This window comes from Mangifera indica, chromosome 13, assembly GCF_011075055.1.
Source record: "Mangifera indica cultivar Alphonso chromosome 13, CATAS_Mindica_2.1, whole genome shotgun sequence".
NCBI lineage: Eukaryota > Viridiplantae > Streptophyta > Magnoliopsida > Sapindales > Anacardiaceae > Mangifera > Mangifera indica.
In genome coordinates this window covers 4,003,373-4,028,440 of record NC_058149.1, presented here as the reverse complement: position 1 = coordinate 4,028,440, position 25,068 = coordinate 4,003,373, and the positions used below count along the sequence as shown (strand labels likewise).

General features: G+C 32.9%; 2 protein-coding genes across 3 annotated transcripts; both read right to left on the bottom strand.

The window, feature by feature from the left end:
* Nucleotides 1–7,743: 7,743 nt before the first annotated feature.
* On the bottom strand, nucleotides 7,744–9,458 carry LOC123194460 (endochitinase At2g43590-like). The gene is made up of 2 exons (XM_044607663.1): nucleotides 8,955–9,458; nucleotides 7,744–8,306 (listed from the first exon to the last, which is right to left on the bottom strand). The coding sequence occupies exons 1-2, from the start codon at nucleotides 9,385–9,387 to the stop codon at nucleotides 7,903–7,905; spliced, it is 837 nt and encodes a 278-aa protein (XP_044463598.1). The 5' UTR covers nucleotides 9,388–9,458; the 3' UTR covers nucleotides 7,744–7,902.
* Nucleotides 9,459–13,854: 4,396 nt separating this feature from the next.
* LOC123194459 (chitinase 4-like) lies at nucleotides 13,855–14,969 on the bottom strand. 2 transcript variants are annotated; one of them, XM_044607660.1, is made up of 2 exons: nucleotides 14,576–14,969; nucleotides 13,855–14,455 (listed from the first exon to the last, which is right to left on the bottom strand). In XM_044607660.1, exons 1-2 carry the CDS (start codon nucleotides 14,823–14,825, stop codon nucleotides 14,052–14,054), a joined length of 654 nt encoding a protein of 217 aa, XP_044463595.1. In that variant the 5' UTR covers nucleotides 14,826–14,969; the 3' UTR covers nucleotides 13,855–14,051. The 2 variants fall into 2 exon arrangements, with proteins under 2 accessions (XP_044463595.1, XP_044463594.1); XM_044607659.1 differs by having other exon boundaries at nucleotides 14,531–14,896.
* Nucleotides 14,970–25,068: the final 10,099 nt, after the last annotated feature.

Sequence of the window (25,068 nt, the reverse complement as noted above, 5' to 3'; positions counted from 1 at the left end):
AATTTTAGGTTCATTTTTCGATTTTTATCATTCTTGAGTTTTTCGATGTATAGTTTTCAAATTTAAATTTAGTTTTTTATTTTTGTCATTCCAAGATTTTTTGATCTGTAGTTTTCAAATTTTATGTTTGTTTTTCGATTTTTGTTATCTTTAGGTTTTTTATACGTAGTTTTTGAATTTTAGATCTGTTTTTAATTTTTATCATTTTAGGATTTTTTGACATATAGTTTCTTAATTTTAGGTTTGTTTTTTTCATTCTAGGATTCTTTTATCTATAGTTTTCAAATTTTAAGTTGGTTTTTTTATTTTTGTCATTCATGGGTGTTTTAACATATAGTTTTCAAATTTCAAGTCTTTTTTTTGAATATTGTCATTTTAGGGTTTTTTTTTTTTTTTTTTTTTTTTACGTATAGGTTTCAAATGATAGGTTCATTTTTTGATTTTGATATGTATTTGATATTAGTTTCATATTTTATATGTATTTTTCCTAAAATTATTATCAACTTTGTCATGATAATAATTTCCTTTTCATAGGAAGTTTACCAAAAAAGAAAACGTGAAGACTAAAGCAGTGAATTAAGAATCTCGGACGAGAGATGACACTTTCAGGCAGAGGTAACTTCTTGTGTACAACAAAATGCAATGTCCCAAATTAAATCTACATTGACACAAACACAATTGCAGTTGTTTGAGAGGACATATTTTGAATATTTGCTTCGATTATTAGATACGAGATTTAGCGGAGTGTTAGTGCATTCATTCATCTTGCAATAATTGTATTGGGGTTTAGGGAGAAATGAGTTTTGGTTTAAAATTAATGGGGCTAATGTGAGGTTCAGGCTATTTGATTTTGTACTTATGACTAGGCTACCATTCAATCAGATCACCACTATTGCATCATATATTCTATGAGGTTTCAAAGATAAGATTTATGAGGCCTATTTTTGTGGATATCAACAGGTGTAATATCATAATTTGGAGTGGGTTTTCTACGTAAGGCTATGGGGGGATAACGATATCAACACTTTCAAAATAACCCTGTTGTATTGTCTTCATATGATGTTATTAAAGGTATCTGTAGAGTATCTCCAGTTGATCAATCACTTGGATGGTTTCAACTCCTACCTATAGGGTGTTCTAGAGTGGGATATGACATACGAGTTGATGTCCCAAATAAGTGAGAGGATCTACTTCGATCAGATAATAGATATGTATAAATATGATATCTATGATTCCTATAAATTATATGGATTGATTGCCAAGGGAAAAAATTATTAATGGAATTTAAACATTGATGTTTACATTACAGTCTTGGATCTACGAGATGATCGACACACTGTATAATTGGGTAAAGTTGGTTGCTACTGATGTGTCTCTATGAATGTTGAGGTGACATATGAGAGATATTCCTAGATAGAGTTATATGAGAATTTTATTCACTGGTGATAAGGTATGTAATTGTTAATTGATTAGTCGATTAATTTATTAATTAATTCAAATATGTTTAATTATATATTTGAATAAGTAAGATGATGTTACTTTCCTATTCTGACTGTCATCAATTACATGATGGTATGTTGACATTGTTGCCTACACAAGTATGTTGGATCTTCAGTCATTCTCATCCTCCTCAATAAAAGATGAAGTTTCTCCTGCTATGCCATCTGTGGATATTCAGGCCTTTAGTCTTAAGACACTTGTTAATGTTTAGGCCTTGGTTATCAAGTAAACTATATGTCCAACCATTAATACCCTAACCACCGAGCCTATTACTCTTCATGGTATTTAGACCTCTACTATCGAGCACCCTACGTACGAGTGCCATCAACAGTGTAACCCATTATGTCCCCCGTAGATTCTGTATTAGCCTGCTAGGACAATATGGTATTGGATAAGATTTCTAGTTTATGGGACCAGATGTCTATCTTACGGAAGTAGATGTCTTGTTTAGAGGATTAGATGAGTTGTTTAAAGGACATTGTGACATGTAAATGACCAAATATAGTTGATCAGGTGAAAAAAACTGTATCTTATTTATTTGTTCTATAATTTTATTTACCTATTTGTTTAACATGTATATTTACTTCGTATAGAGTACTTGCGACGGTGTTGGGAGACCCTCACCTATTGGCCTTACGATTCTATCACCTTTCTCACCCGAGGTTTGTAATTATTTGTTGTTAGTATATTTTATATAAAATGTCATTGAATAATTTATTATTGATATTTGTACAGGATACTAACTATGAAGGAGTTTTGATTGAGAGTTCTCTGTGTATACCTTACCTGATCGTGGAGGTAAGTAGATTGTTGTTATTCAATCAGTTGAATGCAATTAAATCTAACAGGGTGTTAAATTACTTTTTTCATCTTTTTAGGATGAACGATTATGGTTAGTTACTAACCTCCCCAGCTCAAGTAAAGAGGTCATTGATATTAGCTCACAGGAGGATGAGTTGCTTGATGTTGTACATCTAGAAATACCTCAATCATTGTAGAGTATATAATATGATGTCAATTTGAGATTATTGTCAACTCTGGTAATTCATCGATGTAATCTTTAAGCTTTGCCAAAAACCAACACCATATTGAATGATCTTCATTTTTTTTCCATGTCAAAAGATATTGGATAGACCTGGTTATTACCATCCAAGGCTATGACAAGAAATAAATATCCAAGATATTGACCCTTTAAGAAAGCAGTGTCAATGCAAAAAATCAGTCGAAGATATCACTAAAATGTATTGATGGAATAACCCAATGTCATGAAGAAGTATTGAAAAGTGATGCTCCTCGTCTACCTGGATTAGAAAGCTCTAAATTGTAACAATAATCTAGTAAGAATATAAATAACTCTTCTGGTGAGCCTTTCAATAACTGTATTGCCTAATATTTTGCCTACTAAGCCTGTGAATATAATATTTCAATTTTATACCTATCGGGATTGTTGATAATGATCTCCTTAGACCGATAAATATGATCAATCAACACGAACTTAGACTTCATTAATTGGTTTAAAGTTTGAGCCTCAACTTATCTATGATGTAACTTTATCTGATCTCTTGAGCATGTGCACATGAGATTCATAGAATGGATTTGAAATATAACATTGTGTTTTTATTCTTCTTCCTGATAGATACCATTCGCATTACTCATCAATGCATTTAATCTTTCATTTATATGTGTTTGACTTGACCATTGTTAGAGTATGCCCTAAAAACCAATTACTTTGTCGGTTTCAAGGTTTTTATATCTTGCATATACGTTATTAATAAAGGAAGAGTTCTGTTATACTTCACATGTTTTTTGCGTCACTTTTATATCTATGTTGTAGTTGTATATTACATCCATATTAGCTATATGCATATGACATGTGAGAAGTTTTGATAAGTTTTAATAAATGTTATCAAATTGTTTCCTACATAAGCAATCTGTTTGGGTAATAGTATTGCATAGTAAGTGTGTGCTATATCACCATAGAATATTATTGGATGATATTAGACATGATGGATGTACACATGGGTAAACAATAGAACCGTTTAATAGTTAGAGAACTGATCAAAGGTTATTATATTATATTGTTTATCGAATATGACCGCTAAACAATGATCACATGGGCATTGATATGCAGTCAATGATACATCGTAAATCATACTAGTGTATAGATTATTTGAACTGAGATATCACGGTTGTACTTCGTTCTAGGGTATATGGTTCATATGGTGTATACCATAGGCCTAATCATGTCTCATTCAAAAGCCAAGTTGATCATATGTTGCTTAAGCGAGAGGATAAGTAATAATCATATAGGGATTCGTAGGTTCAACTACTCCCGAGTTTTCATGCAAATATCGAAAAACATAAAAATCTGAGACACTGGCCAATATAGATAAAAGACCACATGAAAAGAGTTTTGATATAGCATGTTCTGATGTATTACTTGATATTCGAAGAGATTAAATAATATATTTTAATATTCCATGAATCCAAGTTTAATCGAGATATAATGATGGAGGGATTAAACTATATGGTAAGTATGAGTAAGAAAGGTTCATTTGATATTATGTAAAGCTTGTTCTTCATTGTGATACAAGGGTCATGAGACATTGCTAGATGACACCATAGGATCAGTGGGAACTTCATTTTGTAGCAAAAAACGAAGTATATCTATTAACAATAGTTTTAGGTTATACAGTAATATAATAAAACGTATCATTTGATATAGAGCCCACGACTACGCCACTATGAACCTTGAAGGTCAGACCCATATTTCAAGGAAGAAAATGGTGTCATGAAAATGAAAATATTTATCCACGGTTGGGTAACACTTTTCGAGAATAAAAATAGTGTTTTTCGAATAAGATTCAAAAAAGGGGCAAAATTATCATTTTACACTTTTGGAATTGTTTAGAAAGTTGAACACATAATTTTGGGTATATATTAATCAACATGTGTCAAAATATTAGTTATTCTTAATTATAAGCCAATAGAAAATGGACACATAATTAATTTGATAAATATCAAGTTTAAGCTTAATAAATGGGAGGGAAGAATAAAAAAATATAGAATTTTCTTCTTCTTCTTCCTTAACCTGAAAATGCCTCTATTTTTCTTCCTTGAAAGGTGTAAGTCAAGAGATTATTTATTTTAGTGATTCAAGCTTCCTAACTTCAAATTAAATTACAAGGTATTTATTTTTTGAATCAACATGTAAATTCATATTACCATTCTTACATATAATGTGAACATGATTTAATTTTGTTACCAAATTCTAACAACCACTTTGTACTATAATCCTTTCTCCAATGCAAATTGAGCCATTGCATCTTTTAAGTGTTTTTTATCCCTATAAATGTCACAAATTTTTACAACATTTCCCTATTGCATTGATACTGCACCACTTGATTTTGTTGAAGGTTGTAGAGGAAAATTGGATAGCCATTTAAATGGATTAGGGGAGACATTATCAAAACATGGACTAACATAATTCCCCCCCACGAAGAGGATTGTCCAGTTGGAGACTACTTATATCATAGTTACCAGATGATGTATCCTCTAGGTCTAACTTATCAAGAGGAATATCATCCATCTCGTTCTCATCAAAGTACCCCAATGTGAAATATTCTCTTTGTCTCAATAAACTCATTCTACAGTAATATAGAATGTATCATTACGAAAATCTGTCAACTTTTTTTTATTGGATTCCTTTTTCAATTTACCATAATCGTTGTCATTTATTTTTTGTTTTCTTTGTGTTTCGATGGGGATACATGTAACAAAAACTAAAATATATTTCTGAAAGTATTTTGACATGTCAATAAGACCCTTAACATCTTCATTAATTTCAATTTTTACAAAGGAATCTAACTCCATACGTTTTGGTTTCATGTATAGTTGAATATTATTTCAGATCGAATTGATACCACACCTTTTATTCAACAACTGGATAAGTCTCTTAAGTGTTGTTTCGGATCGAATTTTAACCACTACTTTAAAACCTCCAATGTATTTCATTATACTATGATCATGTTGAATCCATTCTCCTTCGAAATGAGCAATAGGATAACCCGCTATTTCAATTATTAATCCTATAATAAACAATATTGATTGAAAAAAATATATGTTTATCAAAAAAATCAACATTAAACTTTACCAACATAACAAAATGTATTTTATATTTTTCTTACATTTCATTTAACCCTCTTATATACTATCAAAAATTAAAATACTAGCTATATTTTCTAACATATACGAACTTGATATTCTTAAAATATATAAATGTTCCCCAATTTTGGTGTATTTCACTAGCACCCTCATGTTTTATCTAATTTAAAAATATTTCCTAACATATACGAACTTGATATTCTTATAATATCTATATGCTCGCCCCCACCCCCCCCCCCCCCCCCCATAACAATTTTGGTTTATTTCATTTACCATCCTCATATTTTATCAAAGAATAAAATACCCTTATATTTTCCTAACATATACAAATTTGATATCTTATAATATTTAAATGCACCCCCCCCCTCCCCCCCAAATTTGATATTCTTATAATATTTTATTTACTTTTAAAAATCTCCTATATTTTTCTAATATTCCATTTAACCTCTTCATATATTAACATAAATCAAAATGCCCCTTATATTTTTCTAACATATACAAACTTGATATTCTTATAATATCGAAATGCCCCCTCAATTTTGACATATTTTTTACCACCCTCATATTTTGTTTAATTTCAAAATACCTTCTATATTTTTTTGACATTTTTTTACCACCCTTATACATTGTCAGATCTCTAAATGCCCCTATATTTTTCTAACATTTTTCATTTAACACCTTTCATACATTGTCTAATATCAAAATACCTCATATATTTTTCTAACATTTCATTTAACCCCCATATTTTGTCAAATATTCAAATGTCCCCTATGTCATTACATTAATAAAATATACGGACTTGATTTAATGAATAAATTAAATGTTGAATTAAGATTCGTATAAATACTTTTCTATCATTGATTGATTTCTTTCAATTCAAACTCAAAAATATGAATTTTCTTTCTTTCAAACGAACCCACAATGTCAGATATTTGGTGACAAATAAAAATTTGAATGATGTAAGGAAGGTATCAAGGTGAGTGTTTATATAGAAATGGTGAAAGGTATTATTGGCATTTTAAAAAAAAATTTAGGGCATTTTTGCTTAAACTTTTGAAAATAGGTCATTTTTGCTTCGGATTTAAGACATTGGACATTTTTGCTTAACATTATGTTTGGGAGAGCATTTACTTTAATAACTCTAATATAAATATCAAATAACCAACCTTTAAACTCCTTAAAAAGTATTAAAACTCTAACCAATTTTAAAATATTATATTTTTAGGGTATAGCTATCATTTTTTAAATTATTATGGGGTCTATTAAAATTTTAAAAAATTCAAAAAACCCTTGAACTTTTTTAATTTCAAAAATCCCTTCAAAAAATTTCAATAATGCCCCTAATATTTTTAAAAATTATGTTTACCCCCCAAAGTAGTTGAAAGGGAAACAAGAAAAAAGAGAGGGAAAAGAAAAATAAAATGAATTAGGGGAAAATAACAAATTGAAAAATCGATGTAAAATGACTTTTCTATCATTTCATCAAATGAAATTCACTAATTGAAGTAGCTGAGGAGAGGGAATTTGGCTTTTTGAAACTTAAAAGGTGAGAACTTTTCATTCCAAGAAACCTTGGGGGGAAATAGTGTTTTAGGCAAGTAATATTGAAATATATCCAAATTACTTCTAAGATGTAATAACACTATATATGAATTTTTACCGAATTCGCTTAGATTTGAATTTAAGTTTAATTTGAACAAATTAAATTCGAACTAAAACAGTTTTGACTTGTTGAACTAAAATTGTTAGTTTGAGTTGACATTGATGCCAAAGTGTACCTTATTGACCCTTTTCTCTTTATTTTTTATGATGATTCATCTTCTTTTTTGTTTTTCTACTACAATTCTTTTATGTCTTCAATAGTATTTTTTCTTCTTTGGTATAATTGTTCACCTTCTCCGGTGTTATCATTCATCTTACTTGAGCTTCTTGTTTTGAATATGACTGAGTTTAAATGAACCCTTATTCAAGTTCAGTTTAGTTTCAATCTACCCTAATATAGTATTAGAAAAGAGAATCGAATAAGTTTCCATACTAACGAAATATCTAGAAGGATCAAACTCCTAATGGACTTACCACTTCATAATTTCTCTTTGTTTCATTTATTTCGTTCGAGTAACAGAACTCCAACAGATGTTCACTCAAATAAGTTGTTCTATTGAACAACTTTATGAAACAAGAACATTATTTCGCTGCAAAGCATATAAAATAACAGTACAAATTCTGAAATTGAATCATCTAGCAGGACAAATTCTGGCCGGGATCAACACCAAATTTCTGGCAATAATCAGTGTAATAACCAATACGAGCATTAACTTTATCAGGTTGCTTTCCACCGCATTCAAGAGCGCCATTAATTTTCTGAATGGTAGCCCCAAAGCCTTGGTTCATGACTGAGTGAACATTGGTCATCCAGAACCACAAGGCAGCCTTAAAGGAGACAGCAGGGTCATTAGACACTGTTTCGGGAGCGTTGAGTCCATCGAACCCGACGGCTGTTCCACAGGCACCGTAGTTGTAGTTCCAGGTGAGCTGCATCGGTCCACGCCCGTAATACTTCTTTCCGGGGACACATGGGTACTGTGTGTTTGATTGGTCACAGTAGGCATTTGACTTGTCAATCTCTTCGGTGTAGCATAAATCTGTAAAATTAATCAAGTAACAGGTCAATAAATGGATGAGTTTAGTTTTTTACCGGCTTGGTGGTCACACTCCGTGACAAAGACAAGAATTTTAATCATGGGGTCCAATTAGAAAAGGATATATAAATTTTTTGTCTGGGTCCAATATATCACCCTTTAATAAAAGTAAAATTATAATTATATATATTAACAATGAGTATTATTATATATATTAACGATAATATTATACAATTACATACCAAATGAACCATCACTTGTACAATGGGATTATCGAATCACACACCAGTTGAGCTATCACCCATTAAACAAAGCAAAAACTGTTTGTAGAAATACTGTTTTAATTTTTCATTATTATTGTGGGTTAAATCTAACACCACATTCATCAATTTAGAGCATCTATATCATCACATTAAGTTTATTTTTATATTAAATTAATTCAAATTATTATTTAATGACTTATTATATGAATTATTTTGAATATTTATTTAATTAATTTATCAGTTGCCACTCTCTACCGGTTGACAACCCGTCCAATCTTAAAAACATTGATGCCTATAGTTTTATTGAAAAACAAAATGCAAATATGTGATAGTGTGTTTGCATGCAAAGAAGAAAATAGCAATCAAGTAAAAGAGAAACAAAACTTACGTCCAGTTTCATGAGTAACGTGGGCAAAAAATGCAGCAATCTCACGCTTGGATTCGTCGGCAGAGCCTGATCCAAACTGAGGAAACGAATTGGCTGCATTAAGAAATCCATCTCTTGTGTAGAAGCTCTTTCCAGCACAGCTTGCAGCAGCTTGATTCTTTATCCCATCAAAGAAATCAGCCGTAACAATACTGGCAACTGAACCACCACCGGTTGGTGTAGGTGACGGTGTCGATGGCGTCGAGGTGCAAGGACCCCCCTTACACCCCAATCCACAGTAGGCTTCGCCGGTGCCACAGTAACCAAACTGACTGCAACACAAGTTGGGAGCACAGTCACAGTTTTGGGACATGACATTTTTAGGAACAATAGCCAAGGAAAAAAGTCCCAGAAGAGCAAACGTAAGTAGATTTTTTCTCATGTTGAAAGCCATTGAATTTGAGAGGCGTTTCAGTGATTAATAATGAGAAGATGAGAAAGGGTTTTGTCGTGTGAAAATTTAGTGGAGAGAGCTTGCTATTTATATAGTGCTTGGGGAGTTTGCGGGTCAGAAATGGCGATGGACTTGTCAGAGAAAACATTAAAAATTAGGGATGCGCTGTCGTAGATGTCGAAGTATGATATCATCAACTTGAAAAGTCTTGGTGATTTTTCACAATTCGGCCTCAATTTGTGGCGTAAAATTGTTGCAGGGCCATCAAATATCTTATTATCCAAGACGGGGGAGAACCATAGTAGGAAAATGGAGAAATTTTTTATTAAGAATTAAATTAGGTGCACAAATAAATTATATATATATATATATATAAAAATTAATATAGTAATATATGATTAAATGATATGATTATTTATTTATTTTTTATTTTAAAATTATCTAATCAAATATTGTTATATCAAAAGATATAAATAAGTTTATAAGAATTAAAATGTTATCATATAATTAAATAATTTTAAATTTAAAAATAAAATAATTTTTAATTATTTAATAATATATTAATATTTATATCTATATTTGTATAAAATAATACAGTACCGTATTAACCCATACCCATCAAACATAGAATCTTATTGATAGGATAAAGATTTCACAGTTACAGGAAGAGTAGAAAACAATTCAGCAGGAAGACTGATGAACGTTTTATTCAAGGATTCGCCGCTTAAATAGTCAACACTTCCACATGCATTGGATATGTTAAAGATATTGAGCACTTTTGCAAGATTTCTATCTTGGCACGTAATTAAAGACACCGAACATTAATTAAGTAATTAGTATTGCGGGTTGGGATGGTTTTGATCTAAATTAAGCTTAAATAATACCAACTTAAGAATGTTCCAAATAAAAAAGAGCTAACATAAAATGGCTTAAAATTAATGAGTTGATATTTGAACTTGGCCAAAAAACAATTAACATTTGGATTCAATCCAAATTGATTTGAAATCGATAAACAAGCTTAATGCATAAACTTGAGCTTGACTCATTCATTTGAATTCGAATTCAAACTCGAATAACTTGGAATTTTATCTAACAAATGAACCTGTCAAGATATGCCAAATAAATTATTCCATTAATATATCTCATGAATCACATAATTACTCCAACTATATATATATATATATATATATATATATATATATATATATATATATATATATATATATATATATATATATATATATGTTAAGAATACAAGTATTAAACTTATAATATACAGTATTATTCGAATACTTGTAATAATCCATTTCAAACCATAAGTATTTAAAAATGACCATGATATTAAAAAAATACATTATTGTTTCTCTAAAAGAGTTTATTAATCTACATGAATAAAATTATCTATACGAACGTACAATATGATATACTCACCATAATATATTGAGTTTCATTACATCCTAAAATATGTTTTATTTTTCAACCCGTAATACTAAACAGACGATGATCAAACTATGAATGAATTACTTTTTCTAGTGAAGTAAATTATGAGCCTCAAGATTTCTTCAAATAACAAGATAAATATTCTATAATTGTATGAACTTGAGGGTATATACTAAGATATAATCTATTAGAACACTTAGTTCAATGCATCTTTGGTATAAACACCTGAATTTCCTCTTTCAAAGATGACATTAAAATTGTATTTAAAACTCTAACCTTATCCATATACAACTTTGAAAATGCGTCAAAAATTTTGCTATGACCTTGAAATAAACACGTGGATTTTTTTCTTTCTTAGACAGCCATTCGATCAAAACGTTTAAGAGGTGAGATCAGAGTCGAGAATTGTCTCTTAGCTCTCCAACAAAGACGTGGCTCAAATATGACACCATTGTTGCATGAATTTTGAGTCAAGTCTTCGTCGGCTAATACTAGCTAGTTTTATTTTCTTCTGTCTTTTGGCAGATAGTTTGGATGCTATCTAAATGTTTAAACGGTGAGGTGATTCAGGGATTGTCTCTTAGCTATAATAAACCATATACGTATACAAGTTTGATTCTTTGAAAAAGATGGCTCAAGTATGACACTGTTGTTGTATGAAACTTAGTCAAGCCTCCTTCGGTTGACTTGACGGGTAGAACATTTGGTCAAGGCACGAAATCTCAAGTGTGGATCAAAGGATGTAGTTTCAACTCTGCATTCCTTAAAGTACCTTAGTGCACATGCTAGATCCTTCTACTAGCATTAAAGTGGGAGATTTCGGTAATGGAATGTTGAACTAATCTCCTTAGTGGATGGGCCGGTTTAGGTCAACTAATGGTCAAACTGGATGATAGTGGTCATGAATTGTTTTAGGTGATTTTATTTCTTTTGTTTTACTCAAGAGTTAAATTGATATATACCTAAGGATGATATTGTTGTTTTCATTGTCATTTTCAACTCCTCCTAGTTTCAATCTTCTCATTTTCCAATTCCGTATCTTGCACTAATCCCTTCTCCGAAAGCTCTTGTTGTATTGATCTCCTCACTTCCAATCATCCACGCACCATTCCTATCTCTCATAGCTCCATCCCATGCTGGTCCCATAATTTTCGATCACCTCTACGCATTCTCACTTCTGGTGACTCACTCCCAAAATCCTGTACAATGTTCAGGGAACCACGGTTAAACCAGTGATTCCCTCATGATCCAACGTAGCTTTCCTAATTGAAAATGACCAAGTCATTAGACTGTTACTAAGAATGTTCATTGCTTCTCATCCTAGTTAGACCAGTTAAACTGACCAATTTGATCTATGTCTTAAAACCATATCCCTAGGGTTTATCATAGGGTTGGATTCAAACCGTGTTGGCTTAACTTGGTTCAACTTAGCTCAATTTGTTTAATTCAAAATTTTGGTTCAACTCAATTTGAATTTTTCAAATAAGTTAAACTCTAGTTAGAAGATATTTGACTTAGTTTGACTCAAATAGATAGTTCAAATTTATTACTCAGTTCAATTCAAATTCTTGGTTTCGTTTAATTTGAATTTATAGTTTGATTTGATGGTTCAAATTCATAGTTCAGTTCGATTTGAATTGGTGGTTTTATTTATTATTTGGGTAAAATAATATCGTTTTGTCAATGAGCCACCAATTCGAGTCACAAATCCAAACCAGTAATTTAAACTGCAAGTTTGAGTCAAACTGAGTTATGAATTTAAATTATTAATTCGAATCGAATCAAACTTAATAATTATTTGTTTAAATTGAACTCAAATCATACTTAATGTTAGCTAAATAAATTCGAGCTAAACTCATTTAAACTGAACTCAAATAAGAGAATATTCAGGCTTAGTTCCTATCCACCCTTAGATTATCAACTTCTTGGTGGAACATTACCAAATGAGATTCCTCATTAAAACATTAAAAAAAAAAAAAGCAGTAGTTTTAATTTCTTCTGCCCTTTGGGCAGCTACTATGGACGGCTTGCGTGTAAAAAAGGTGATTTTAAAAATAATATTATTGGCAAGAATTAACAGAAAGGATTTCTTGATACATTTAACGAATATTCTTTCATAATTTTGATGAGCGAGTGAAAAAATAATTCGTTAACATTTTCTGTTGAAAAAGGATCCAAAGCAAAAATAATTTTTGCTTCAAACTGGTTGCCCTCGTTTTTAATCCTCTCTTTCAAAGAAGAAAAGCGTTATTTTTGCATTATACATTATTTTTCATTAAGCATAACTTTTCTCAACCTTGTCAAGTCTTTTAACCATAAATAAAGCTATGCCTTAATTTGTCAATCACAAATTGGTTGGATTTAATACCAACGTGTAAAACTTAGAGTTCAAATTAAACAAATTAAAATCAAGCTTAAAAATTAAACTTATTTTTATAAACAAATTAGAGTTTGAGTCAATGGAGTTTCGTTAACCATAGAATTTTGTTTACAGTTGTGATTATAATAATACTTTACAGTCTATTTGTAATTACTGTTAATAGGGTTCAACTAACTTGCTTTGACTTAGTATTTGTCCTGATTTGAGCCAAATTCGGCCTACTGCTTAACCTGAATTAGTGTTTTGTTTTGGGATATAAAAAGAACATGGCCAGAGTATTATATAAAGAGCAACTAGGTGGGTCTTGGGCTGGACTGGACTGGAAAATCAGAACCCGGGGCCCTGGGCCATGCTCTGGATCTGGTCAGAAAACCCGACAAGTTTTAATGGGTATGTAACTTAAAATTACATAAATTAACCCCTCCAAATAATTATGATCCCTAAAAAAATTTCAAAAAAAATAATAATAATCTCATGTTATTTGAATATTGTCATATCAATTTGTATGTATAAATTAATAAAATTTGTTTGTACATATAGTCTTATTTTTTTTTTCAATATGCATGATTTTACATATACAAACAAATTTTACTAGCATTATCCAATTATATATTGTTACCTCAATTTGTATAAAAAAGTTCATAAGGTTGATTTGAATACATAGTTGTATTATTCAAATATATATAAGGTAAAACGAGGTCCCAAGACTCCGAACATATAAATAAGCATTAATGTAGTCTCAGATACATGAAACCTTCAGCAGGTTATAGGGGTACTCCTTTTATTCATGAAACAACTCTTTTTATTCTCCATATATACTAGTAAATCAAGTGGTGCAAGGAGTCTAACAGTAGAGATTCTGGCCAGAATCAACACCAAATTTGCTGCAATAATCCTGGTAATACCCAACACGACTCTGAACCTGAGCAGGGTTTCCGCCATCACATTCCCCAGAATTAATCTTCCGAATTGTTTCCCCAAAACCTTGGTTTACCACTGAGTGGACATTGGTCATCCAGAACCACAAGGAACACTTGAAGCTTACACTAGGGTCCTGGGACACTGTTTCTGGCGCCTGGAGTCCATCGAATCCGACTACTTTTCCGCATTCCCCGTAGTTGTAGTTCCAGGTGAGCTGCAGCGGCCCACGCCCGTAGTACAACTTGCCAGAAACGCATGGATAGGCTGGGTAGTTAATATCATCACAGTAGCTATTTGACTTGTCATCCTCTTCTATTTTGCACATACCTGCAAAAAAAAATCCGGATTTTCATGAAGCTTGCCCCTGTATACATATATGAAATGACGCTAAAAACAACTTACTTCCAGTTTCATGAGAAACATGTGCAAAGAATGCAGCAATCTCACGCTTAGAATCATCATCCGAACCAGCTTGAGCGAAATCGTTAAATTGAGTAACAGCATTCAGAAACTCATCTCTTGTGTAAAAGCTTTGCCCTACACAATCTGGTGCGGCTTTATTCTTGATCCCATCAAAGAAGTCAGAAGTCACCACACTACCCACATCAAAACTAGTAGTGGGAAGAATTGCTGAGGAAAGGATTATTCCCACTAGAACAAAGCTTGGAAGGCATAATTTTGTAAGAGTAAGAGCCATTTTGAGCGAGCTAATATTTAATGTGTGCAAATGCAATCAGAGAGCAAGCTATTTATGGTTTATAATTCTCGGTCGCCTTGTGAGTGAAGTTTACGGGTTCAGTTATATTGACTGACTTTCCATTAATTGTAGTTGTGAACCTGAGAAGAAAGCCAAGGAAAACAAGGGATTGGGGGAATAAAATTGTGTTAAGCAATCACAAATTTCTCTAAAAGTTTTAGTCGACGTAACTTTTGGGTTACGGCACTTGTTGAAAGCTACTATATACCTCTGGCCGGCTGGAAAGAGAAGAAAAATTCTAACAAAGAAATTGATAGTTTTATTGATCAAATTTGACTGAAGTGTTGGAATTGGCATCCACTTCTTCAATAATATTAGTACGAAGGTTTGCAACTTAACATATAACATATTATTCTCTTATACTATATATAATAATGGAGAAGATATTAAAATAATATTAATTTTATTAAACGTAATTCAATTTTAATTGAACTAGAATAAAATGTCGTTTTTCTCTTTAATGTTTATGTGCATATTTGTTTTATCGATTTCACATACTTTAGTCCATTCAGAAATATCAAAACAATTATATTATAGCGATTAAGTTAACAATTTATCCACATTAGATATCAATATTCATAAATAAAACTTACTATTATCAGTGATTTTTTAAAAAAGAAATTTCATAAAGCGTGCAAGAGTTCATAGATTTTGTTATATATTCAAATAAGATAATAATATTCGGATCGACTGATTATACTGGTTCAACCAAAACCCAATGGTTAGTTCATGTTTGGTTTCAAATTTAAACTCATATTAGTAATTAAACCAAACTGACCAATAGTTGAACTAGACAAATCACTTCAAGTCAATTTGATCAGACCTGCATACGAATGTTATCCTATAGAATATTGCAATTGTTGAAATTCACACAATTGCAAATAATATGCAACATACCACCATACAACAATTTTGTTCAAGACTTTAACCGAGTCCATCTGGTAAGTAATATATATTGCATACCGCTAGACTACAATTCCGCTAATCATTGATTATGAGTCTACTTGAGAAGATTTGAAATTTGACCAACAACATCATAGTATTGCTAGTATAAGAAGTGTTGAAAGCTAAGGAAACTATAAGTTACTTTTAACTTTCTTGTAACTTTAACTAGTGAAATCACCAACTTTAGCCTATGCCTTACCACTTCTACCTACTATATTGTAGGGTTTTCAGGGCACCGACAACTATTAGAGTAGCAGAATTTAAAATTTTGAAAATAAAACAATCTTGAAAAACCCTAGCTAGGATATCCATTTTAGACATAAATTTCATGAAGCATGCAAAACATACATAGGATGTTTTAGATTTTATATCTGCGTTGATGACTCCTTTAACCTTCATGTGGCTAGAGAAAGTATGTTATCCAACCTTCATGAGACGACACCTTGCTATCCATGCAAAGAATGAACACGAAAGAGGAAATCTAGGCAAAGTAGCTGTTAGGGCTCTTGATTGGACTCATAGTGTGCACAATAAGAAAAGAAACAAGAAGAGTGGTGGCTAGGTTTTCACTCTATCTATATTGTCTCACTTTTACAAAAGCAAGCTTAAATATATATATGGGAAGAGTCTGTGCACGGTTGGAATACCACTAGTGCATGGCTTTTTAAAATCAACATGTGTTAGTTGGCTTAAAGGTCACACACGATCGACACATGCCTTTTTACATGGTGTCAATCGATACCATGCATGTAAACGGTTGGAACCTCTTACCCAAGTTACACAATCAGCATGCGTCATGCATGGCTATACACTTGGTTAAGGCGTAGTTAAATTGGCCCTTTCAACCTTCTTGAGCAATCACAGTCCATTCGTGGTCTCTTTCTCATCCTTGAATACTAGGATTGTGAACAAGCAATCCACACCTCTGAGTTTGATTTAATTTCTTTATGCTTATATAGGGTTAGATTCGAGCCAAACTCAAACTCAACTTAGTTAATGTTAAAAGGCTCGAGCTTGTTGAGGCTGTAAAATTATTGCTCGACTTAAGCTCGCTCATGAACTGAGCTGCTTGAGAGCTTGACTTGGCTAGGCTCAACAAGCCTAATCCCGAGCCAAGCTTGACGAGCTTGTACAACATCTTTTTGCTTCTAACCTTCTTTTCAATAATTTAAACTAAATTAATTCATCTAATAATATGGAACTACATAAATACCATTGTTTAAATTAAGATTCATTAAATATCTAAAAAAGAACAAAAAATTATGGAATTCATCATCATCCTAAACATGGAATATGTAAGTAATAAGCCCAAAAGGTACACATATAACACTATATAAAGAACAAAAATAAAGGAAAATGGTATATCTTAAAAGGTACACATAACACTATATAAAAAGGCAATAGCCACACATATCACAAGAGTATGTATTAATACTTCCATCAATGTTCTTTGTTAGTTCAATTTAGAACTTCACTTGTTCAACTCGCCACTTCAACTTTAGATGCAATTCATATTTGCCCTTCTTTGCAATAACCTGCATTTAACCAATTGAACTTTAGTAAATCACAAGTTACTCCATAATTAAGAATCAAACAATATTAAACATTATAAGTAAAAAAGAACAAGAAAATAACACTCTCCATAATAAGCAAGAAGATTCATTCAAAACAAAAAGCAAAAATGATACATAATCTTTAATAAATGATAAATTCATGTATGTCACTCTCCACAATAAAGTGAGCCATTAAATAAAAACAAGAACTGGTTCTCCAACTATTATGTTCCTGTAAGCTTAAATCAAACTAATTTCAAGATCACAGAAAGCATACCCGGTTTGCCTGTATCTGACAACTGATGATGATTCGGTGATTCGATGCACTCTTGGAAATGTCCACAACACAATTTGCTTATTATCTCTCTACGTTTCTGCAAGAATTCTTCCAGAGAATTGATTTGGAAGAGTATTCTAATGCTATTTCTGTTTTGCTGTAAAAATGCTTCTGTTACCCGCCCAATGGAAGTTACATTCCATTTAAATAAAAGAGGGAGTGACAGTTATTAAAAATAACTGCCAAGGGCAATATAGTAATATCGCCAATCATGGGTTAACTTATAACCCTAATGGATCTGGTCAACCCATCATGGGTGGACCAGATCCAATATCTCCCACTCACACATGATGGGTGATTCGAATCACAATACTCTTCTACAAAAATCTTACAGAACAGAGCAATTCATACTAGCAAATGTGTCGTGCGACCTTGCGAGCAACCTGCACTTGGGAGCTAATTTACTATGCATATGTTAGGAATAACATAGTCGCTTCCACCCAAAATAAAATAAAGTGTTAGTCTCGCAACACCCTAGACTTACTCGATAACACTAGCTCCCTTTAATCCCTCATTTATTATTGTGTTATATTCCTATGTATCCATGATCAAGTCCAATCTCCTGTATGATTGACATGACCGGCCGGCCAATGAACACACGTAATATATAAGTCTTCCTCATCTACTCGGAATTCTCAATTTAAACTTAACTGCTTTTCTAGTCATGTTCCATAGACTGAATCATTCATAGTCATAGGTTCCAAGCTAAGATAGCAACATTAAGAATAAACATCAAATAACAGTAAAGAGTCAAAGGGTACCATCATAAGGTAATCCTCATAAAGTCTCACACAGTGAAAGAGCAGAGATTCATCCTTCCACTACTTCAAGCGGTCGTTTTATTCATGCACACATGGTATGAATCATATGCTACAATGTGTATCTTTTCAAAATGTCATTACCAATATTGTATAGATCTTAGTTCAGTCGCTGCATTCAGCGCCTAACCTGAGTTCTTAATCATCTCTCCAATCTTGCAGGTGTCTCTATCTATTAAAAACTCACATCTAACATTCACAAGTTATTTGGACATGGGGAATCCAAATCGGTCATTTTCAAATCTATCAAGTCATGACCTCATCTTGATTAATCATCAAGGCGACATATCAAATAATTCATTTCTTAAATAATTCTCATTTTTTAAGTGCGTTCTTCAAGCCGCATCAACCTCAAGAAATATGTCTCATCTTTGCACGCTCTCTTCAGCGTCAAAGGCGATTGCTCGTGTGAGAGAGCTAATCAAACTTGTGTGATATTATTATCTTGTTGAGATTTCAAAAATAAACAATGTGTATATCCATAAACACCATGAATTCAAACACATAAAATAAATTCAAACTCTTTGATGCTCTAACGTTGTGTTACAAGTACAATATATACTCAACAAGTCATCTATCATATTCTACGCAAGCCAAGGGACTTAACATGTGCAAGATATACATCTCTTGAGATCGGTTTAGTTAGAGGATCAGCAATCATGTTATGTGTAGAAATATATTGTACGATCACTTCCTTCTTCAAAATGATATCTCTGACAAAGTTATATCTGGTGTCGATATGTTTGGTTTTGTTATGGAATTTGGGATCCTTTGTGAAAGCTATCGCAGCTTGATTATCACAATGCATAACTATAGGATCAACTGATGCATTCATTACACCAAAATTCTCAAAAAATCTTTTCAACCAAACAGCTTCTTGCACAGCAGCAGAACATGCTACAAATTCTACTTCTATTGTGGATAAGGCTATGCACGTTTGTATCTTACTGCTCTAAGATATAACGCCATTTTAGAGTAAGAAAGCATAACCTGAAGTTGATTTACGTTGGTCCAAGTCACCACCCCAGTCAGCATCCGAATAGCCAACGATACGTAAATCCTTTCCTTGGTAGCATAAACAATAATCCACAGTGCCTTTCAGATATCTCAATATCCTCTTTACAGCCTTTCAGTGTTCCCTTCCTAGATTCGATTGATATCGACTAACCAATCCAATAGCGAGGCATATATCAAGACGAGTACACATCATCGCGTATATAAGACTTCCAATCGTATTTGAATAAGGTACTAGAGACATTTCATTTCTTTCGTTTTGAGTCTTTGGACACAAGTCTTGGCTCAATGAATCACCTTTTGACACAGGATTATCTACGGGCTTGCAGTTTCCCATATTGAATCGTTTTAGAATCTTTTGGATATAACGCTCTTGTGACAGAGCCAAAAGTCTCTTTGAACGATCCCTTTTTATTTTTATACCTAAAATATAATCTGCTTCACCCATATGCTTCATGTCAAAATTTGCAGATAACCAATTTTTAATGATCATCACATATTCCAAATCACTCCCAACTATCAGCACATCATCCATATAAAGAGATAGAATTACAAATTTGTCATCAGATCTTTTCACATAAACACAATGATCTTGTTCTAACATCTTAAAATTATAAGACAATATTACCTTATAAAATTTTAAGTACCATTGTCTTGATGATTGTTTTAGGCCATATATAGATTTTTGGAGCTTGCATACTTTACGCTCTTGGCCTTTTACCACGAAACTTATAGGCTGATCCATGTAGATTTCTTCGTCAAGCTCTCCATTAAGAAAAGTTGTTTTGACATCCATCTGATACAATTCTAGATCTAAGTGTGCAACTATAGCTAGAATGACACGGATTGAAGTAAATCTCACAACGAGCGAAAAAGTTTCTTCATAATCTATACCTTCTTGTTGAGTATAGCCTTTTGCCACTAGACGAGCTTTGTATCTATCTATTGAGCCATCAACTTTTCGTTTAATTTTGAGAATCTATTTATTCCCAATGGGTTTTCAATCCGACGGTATGTCCACTAGACTCCAAACTTGGTTAAGTTCCATGGATTTCATTTCTTCCTCTGATGCTTCTTGCCACTTTTCCTTATTAAGGGATGATAGAGCTTCTTTGATATTTTTAGGCTCATCGTCTTTCGGAGGAGCAGTTATGAAAACTTTATTTTCAATTTCAAAACGTCTCTTGGGGATTTGAGAACGTTCGCTCCTTCGCAATTGAGGATCTTCTCTCCCACTATCCGAAATAGGTTAGAGCATAACCTCATTGCTCCCACTATCTAGTAGAGACATCGTCTCTTGTGACACAACTAATGGTCGCTGAGACGAACCTTCTCCATATTCCTCTTCCGTTTCATACAGATGAAGACTTTTATCGACATCACCATTTTCAGGAAATTCATTTTCTATGAACATCACATCTCGAGATTCTATTTCAGTCACTCTTCCATCAAAGTCCTCTCCTATGAACACGTACCCTTTGGAGTGCTCAGAGTATCTTATGAAGATACATTTTTTACCTCTTGGACCCAATTTTCTGAATTTATGGAATGTGTCATGGATATATGCAGCAGACCCCCAAGGGCGCATCATATTTAATTCAGGTTTCCTACCTGTCCATAACTCATAAGGTATAGAAATTACTGACTTAGTAGGCACACGGTTAAGTATATAAGTCGCAGTCATTAAAACATCTCCCCAATACGAAATTGGAAGATTTGCTTGCGCCATTATAGACTTAACCATTTCCAACAATGTTCGATTCCGTCTCTCCGCTACACCATTTTGTTGCGGAGTTCTAGGAATCGTCAATTGCCTCATAATTCCTTTTTCACTACATAATTCCTTAAATTCGGTAGATAAATATTCACGACCTCGATCAGTTCTCAAGGCTTTTATTCTTTTGTCTAACTAATTCTCAACCTCATTCATATAATGTCTAAAACAATCTATTGCTTTTGGCTTATGGGAGATCAAATAGACATAACCAAAACGTGAATAATTATCTATGAAAGTGATGAAATAGAATGCTTCTTTTCTAGCTCTAACATTCATAGGTCCACAAATATCTGAGTGTACAAGTTGTAGAGGAACTTCAACTCTAATAGCTTTGTCAAAAGGTTTTCTAGTAGTTTTTCTCGCTAGACAATGCTCACAAATAGGCAAATCTATTTTCGTGACAGGTCCTAATAAACCTTCACGGGCCAATCTGTTCATTCTCTCTTGGCCAATATGCCCTAATCTAGCATGTCATTTATTTGCATCCACATCTAGACTATTAGGAGTTGCAAATAAAGAAAAACTAACAGTATTATCATTAATACAATTTAAGGTGTCCAACACCATAAAACCTTCAGACATAAATACACATCCATAAAACATATCGTTATAAAAAAGCTTAACCAAGTTCTCAGAGAAAATAAAACAATATCCCAGTTTTAACAGAACCATTACAGAGACCAGATTTCATCGAATTTCTGGAGCATATAAAACATCATATAGGTATAAGGTTTGACCACCGCGCAAAACAAATTTGCATGTGCCCATTCCTTTCACTTCAACTTTGGTATTATTACCTATATATATCCACCGTGTTTCTCTCGATATTCGATGAAATTCTACGAAAATGCCTCTGTCACGAGCTATATGGTCTGTGGCTCCTGAGTCTACAGTCCACATAGGATGAGATTCAGTTAAAAAAACGGTACTGGAAACATAAATCTCATAATTTGAGACAAGATAAGACAATACCTTTTTCGGCTCTGTGCATTCACGGGCGAAATGACCCTTGTTACCACAGTTACAACAGGTCAGTTTAGACTTATCTCTTTTCCCATAACTCTTGCCTCTTTTGCGCTTAAACCGTTTGTTCTTGTTCATAGGTCCTTGGACGATCTCTTTTCCTTTTCCAGATTTTCACCATTTTCTCTTATAGCCAGAAAACTTCTTCGAACTGGACTCAGCAACATATGCTTAAGCATTTAGTCCAGCAGCCTCTAGGCACCCAGCTTCCAGTTCAAGATGGCGAGCAATATCATCATGTGCTCCCAACTATCAGGAAAAGATCGTATAATAGCCTGCACTTGCTATTCATCAGTGAGATCATGCCCAGCTTTCTTCAGCTCAATTATCATGTTCGACATTTCCCTCAAATGTTGCTTTATTGGCTTATTGGGAACTTTTTTATATGTGTCGAACTTGATGGTCAACTGCCGCAGTTTAGAGACGGTCGTTCCTCCAAACTTTTCTGTCAATGCTACCCACATAGCATTTGCAGTTTTAAATTGCTCATACTGATAAGCAATATCATCATTTATTGAGCTGATGAGTATTCCTTTGGCAGTCGAATCTTTTTTTTTCCAGGAATTATAAGCGTCCATATTACGCCTATGCTGGGCATTATTAGGATTTTGTCCCTCACCTAGTTGGGGCTCATCCATAACCTCACCAAGGCATCCTGTTCATCTAGGATATAGTGCATTCTCATTCTCCATATTTTATAATTGTCTCCATTCAATCTTTCTCCCTTATTCAAATCGGCAATTATGTTTTTCGAAGCCATTTCAATATATAACTATAGAGATACGCAACACAACACCAACAATAAGATATATACACATTTTATTGTCACAATTGTGCATTAAAGATTAAAATATGTCACATAAGACATAGAGTCGAAAGTTCACTATGTTCCCAATCATCGTCTATAACACAAATGTTTCACATTTTAATAATTAATCCAATCGCGTCAATGTATATTCCAGACGAGAATAATTTAATTCTACCAGTCTCAGAATTCCCACAAATAATCCATAAAACATATATATTATATCAACATTGAGAGTTTAACATAATCATAATTAAAAAATAAACAAATATGCATGAAATAAATATGGACATGAAATTCAATGACTAAGACTAATCTTGACTTGAACTAGAATCTGAACTTTCTTTGATTCGAGGTTTATAATTGTTAAAACATGACATTTTAACAATCAACCGATCTTCAACTCGATACCAATTCCGGAAATGATAAACTTCCTCTGTTTTTTCAATAATCCTCGGAGTAACTTTATCTAATATAAAGTTTTTGCACTGTTTGCGATAGGCAACATGCCTCGCACTCCGCTGATTTGGGAAAATAGAAAGAGCTGTTGTTTTCCTTATATTCATAACAATATTCCGCTCTTCTGCCTTTTGTAACTCATACACATAATCCTAGAAATTCAATACTTTCTTGTCATCTTGGATAATCTTAGTGACTACATCGGACCAATTATCAGGCAATGACATCAATAGTCCATAAATCTTTTCATTATGAGTAAGGGATATGCCCTCAGCTCTTAATTGTAATATTCTTTCAGTCATGGTCCAAATGTGAGTGTGTAAGTTATGCTCCGGATTCTTCTTATAGTTTAGATAGTAGTCCTTAGTTAACATGTTCACCCTATATATATGATCAACAAATGGACAATAATAAATTATACATGCATAACAATATAAACAACACATGTTCACATGTTTAGCAAAGTATAATTCAAAACCATGATCAAAATAACACCAATAAGTGTTTAATTCATGCATAAACAGATCACACAGAACTGAATCTAAGCTAATATAAGCTTCTGAGCATTAATAGAAGCATGCACGCGCTTCCACTAGCCAAAATAATGTCACATGCATTTCCATGCGCCGAACAACTCAATTCACGTGTCATCATGCGTTGGGATCAGGTCTCACGTGCCGCCATGCATCGGGTCCAGGTCTTCACATGCTCTCACGTGTAGTCAAAGTGTTGATCGTTGACTGGTCAATCATTTGACCGTTGACCGGTCAAAAGTTGACCCCAATTGATCAGGTTACCATGGGTCAGGATTCAGGTTGGATCGACCCGATTGACTAAACGAATTGAACCGTTGACCATCAAGTTTGACTAACTCGTTGACTATTCGGGTCAGGCAATTGGGTTTTTCCAACTCGATTGCGACCCATGATGCAATATGAACCCTAATTATTTGACGACAAAATTGGCCATCTTTCGACCATCCTCCGGTGACAATTTCATAGGGCTTTGGAAGCCTGTGACACGATGATGAAGATACATTAAAGTTTAGGTGACGAAGTCACCGGATTTTGGCGAATTAAAAGCATGAATGTCACGGTTTTTGGGTGATGCATAGTCCTCTGAATTTCATCCAATTTCATGCGATTTCATGCAATTTTTTTCTAATTAATCATGAAACTAATATCCAGGATTCATCCTAACATGATTCTAAGCATCAGTTTCACAAAATTGCAACAAATCTATCAATAAGCAAAATCATCCGTACGTATTATTTAATAAATAAATTACTGTTCACGTAATTCAATCTCTAAACATGCTTCCTAATCATGTTTATATCATCAGCATCACAATTGCACAGATATAAGTGGCTCTGATACCAATGTAAGCATAAATCAAACTAATTTCAGGATCACAAAAAGCATACTCGGTTTGCCTGTATCTGACAATTGATGA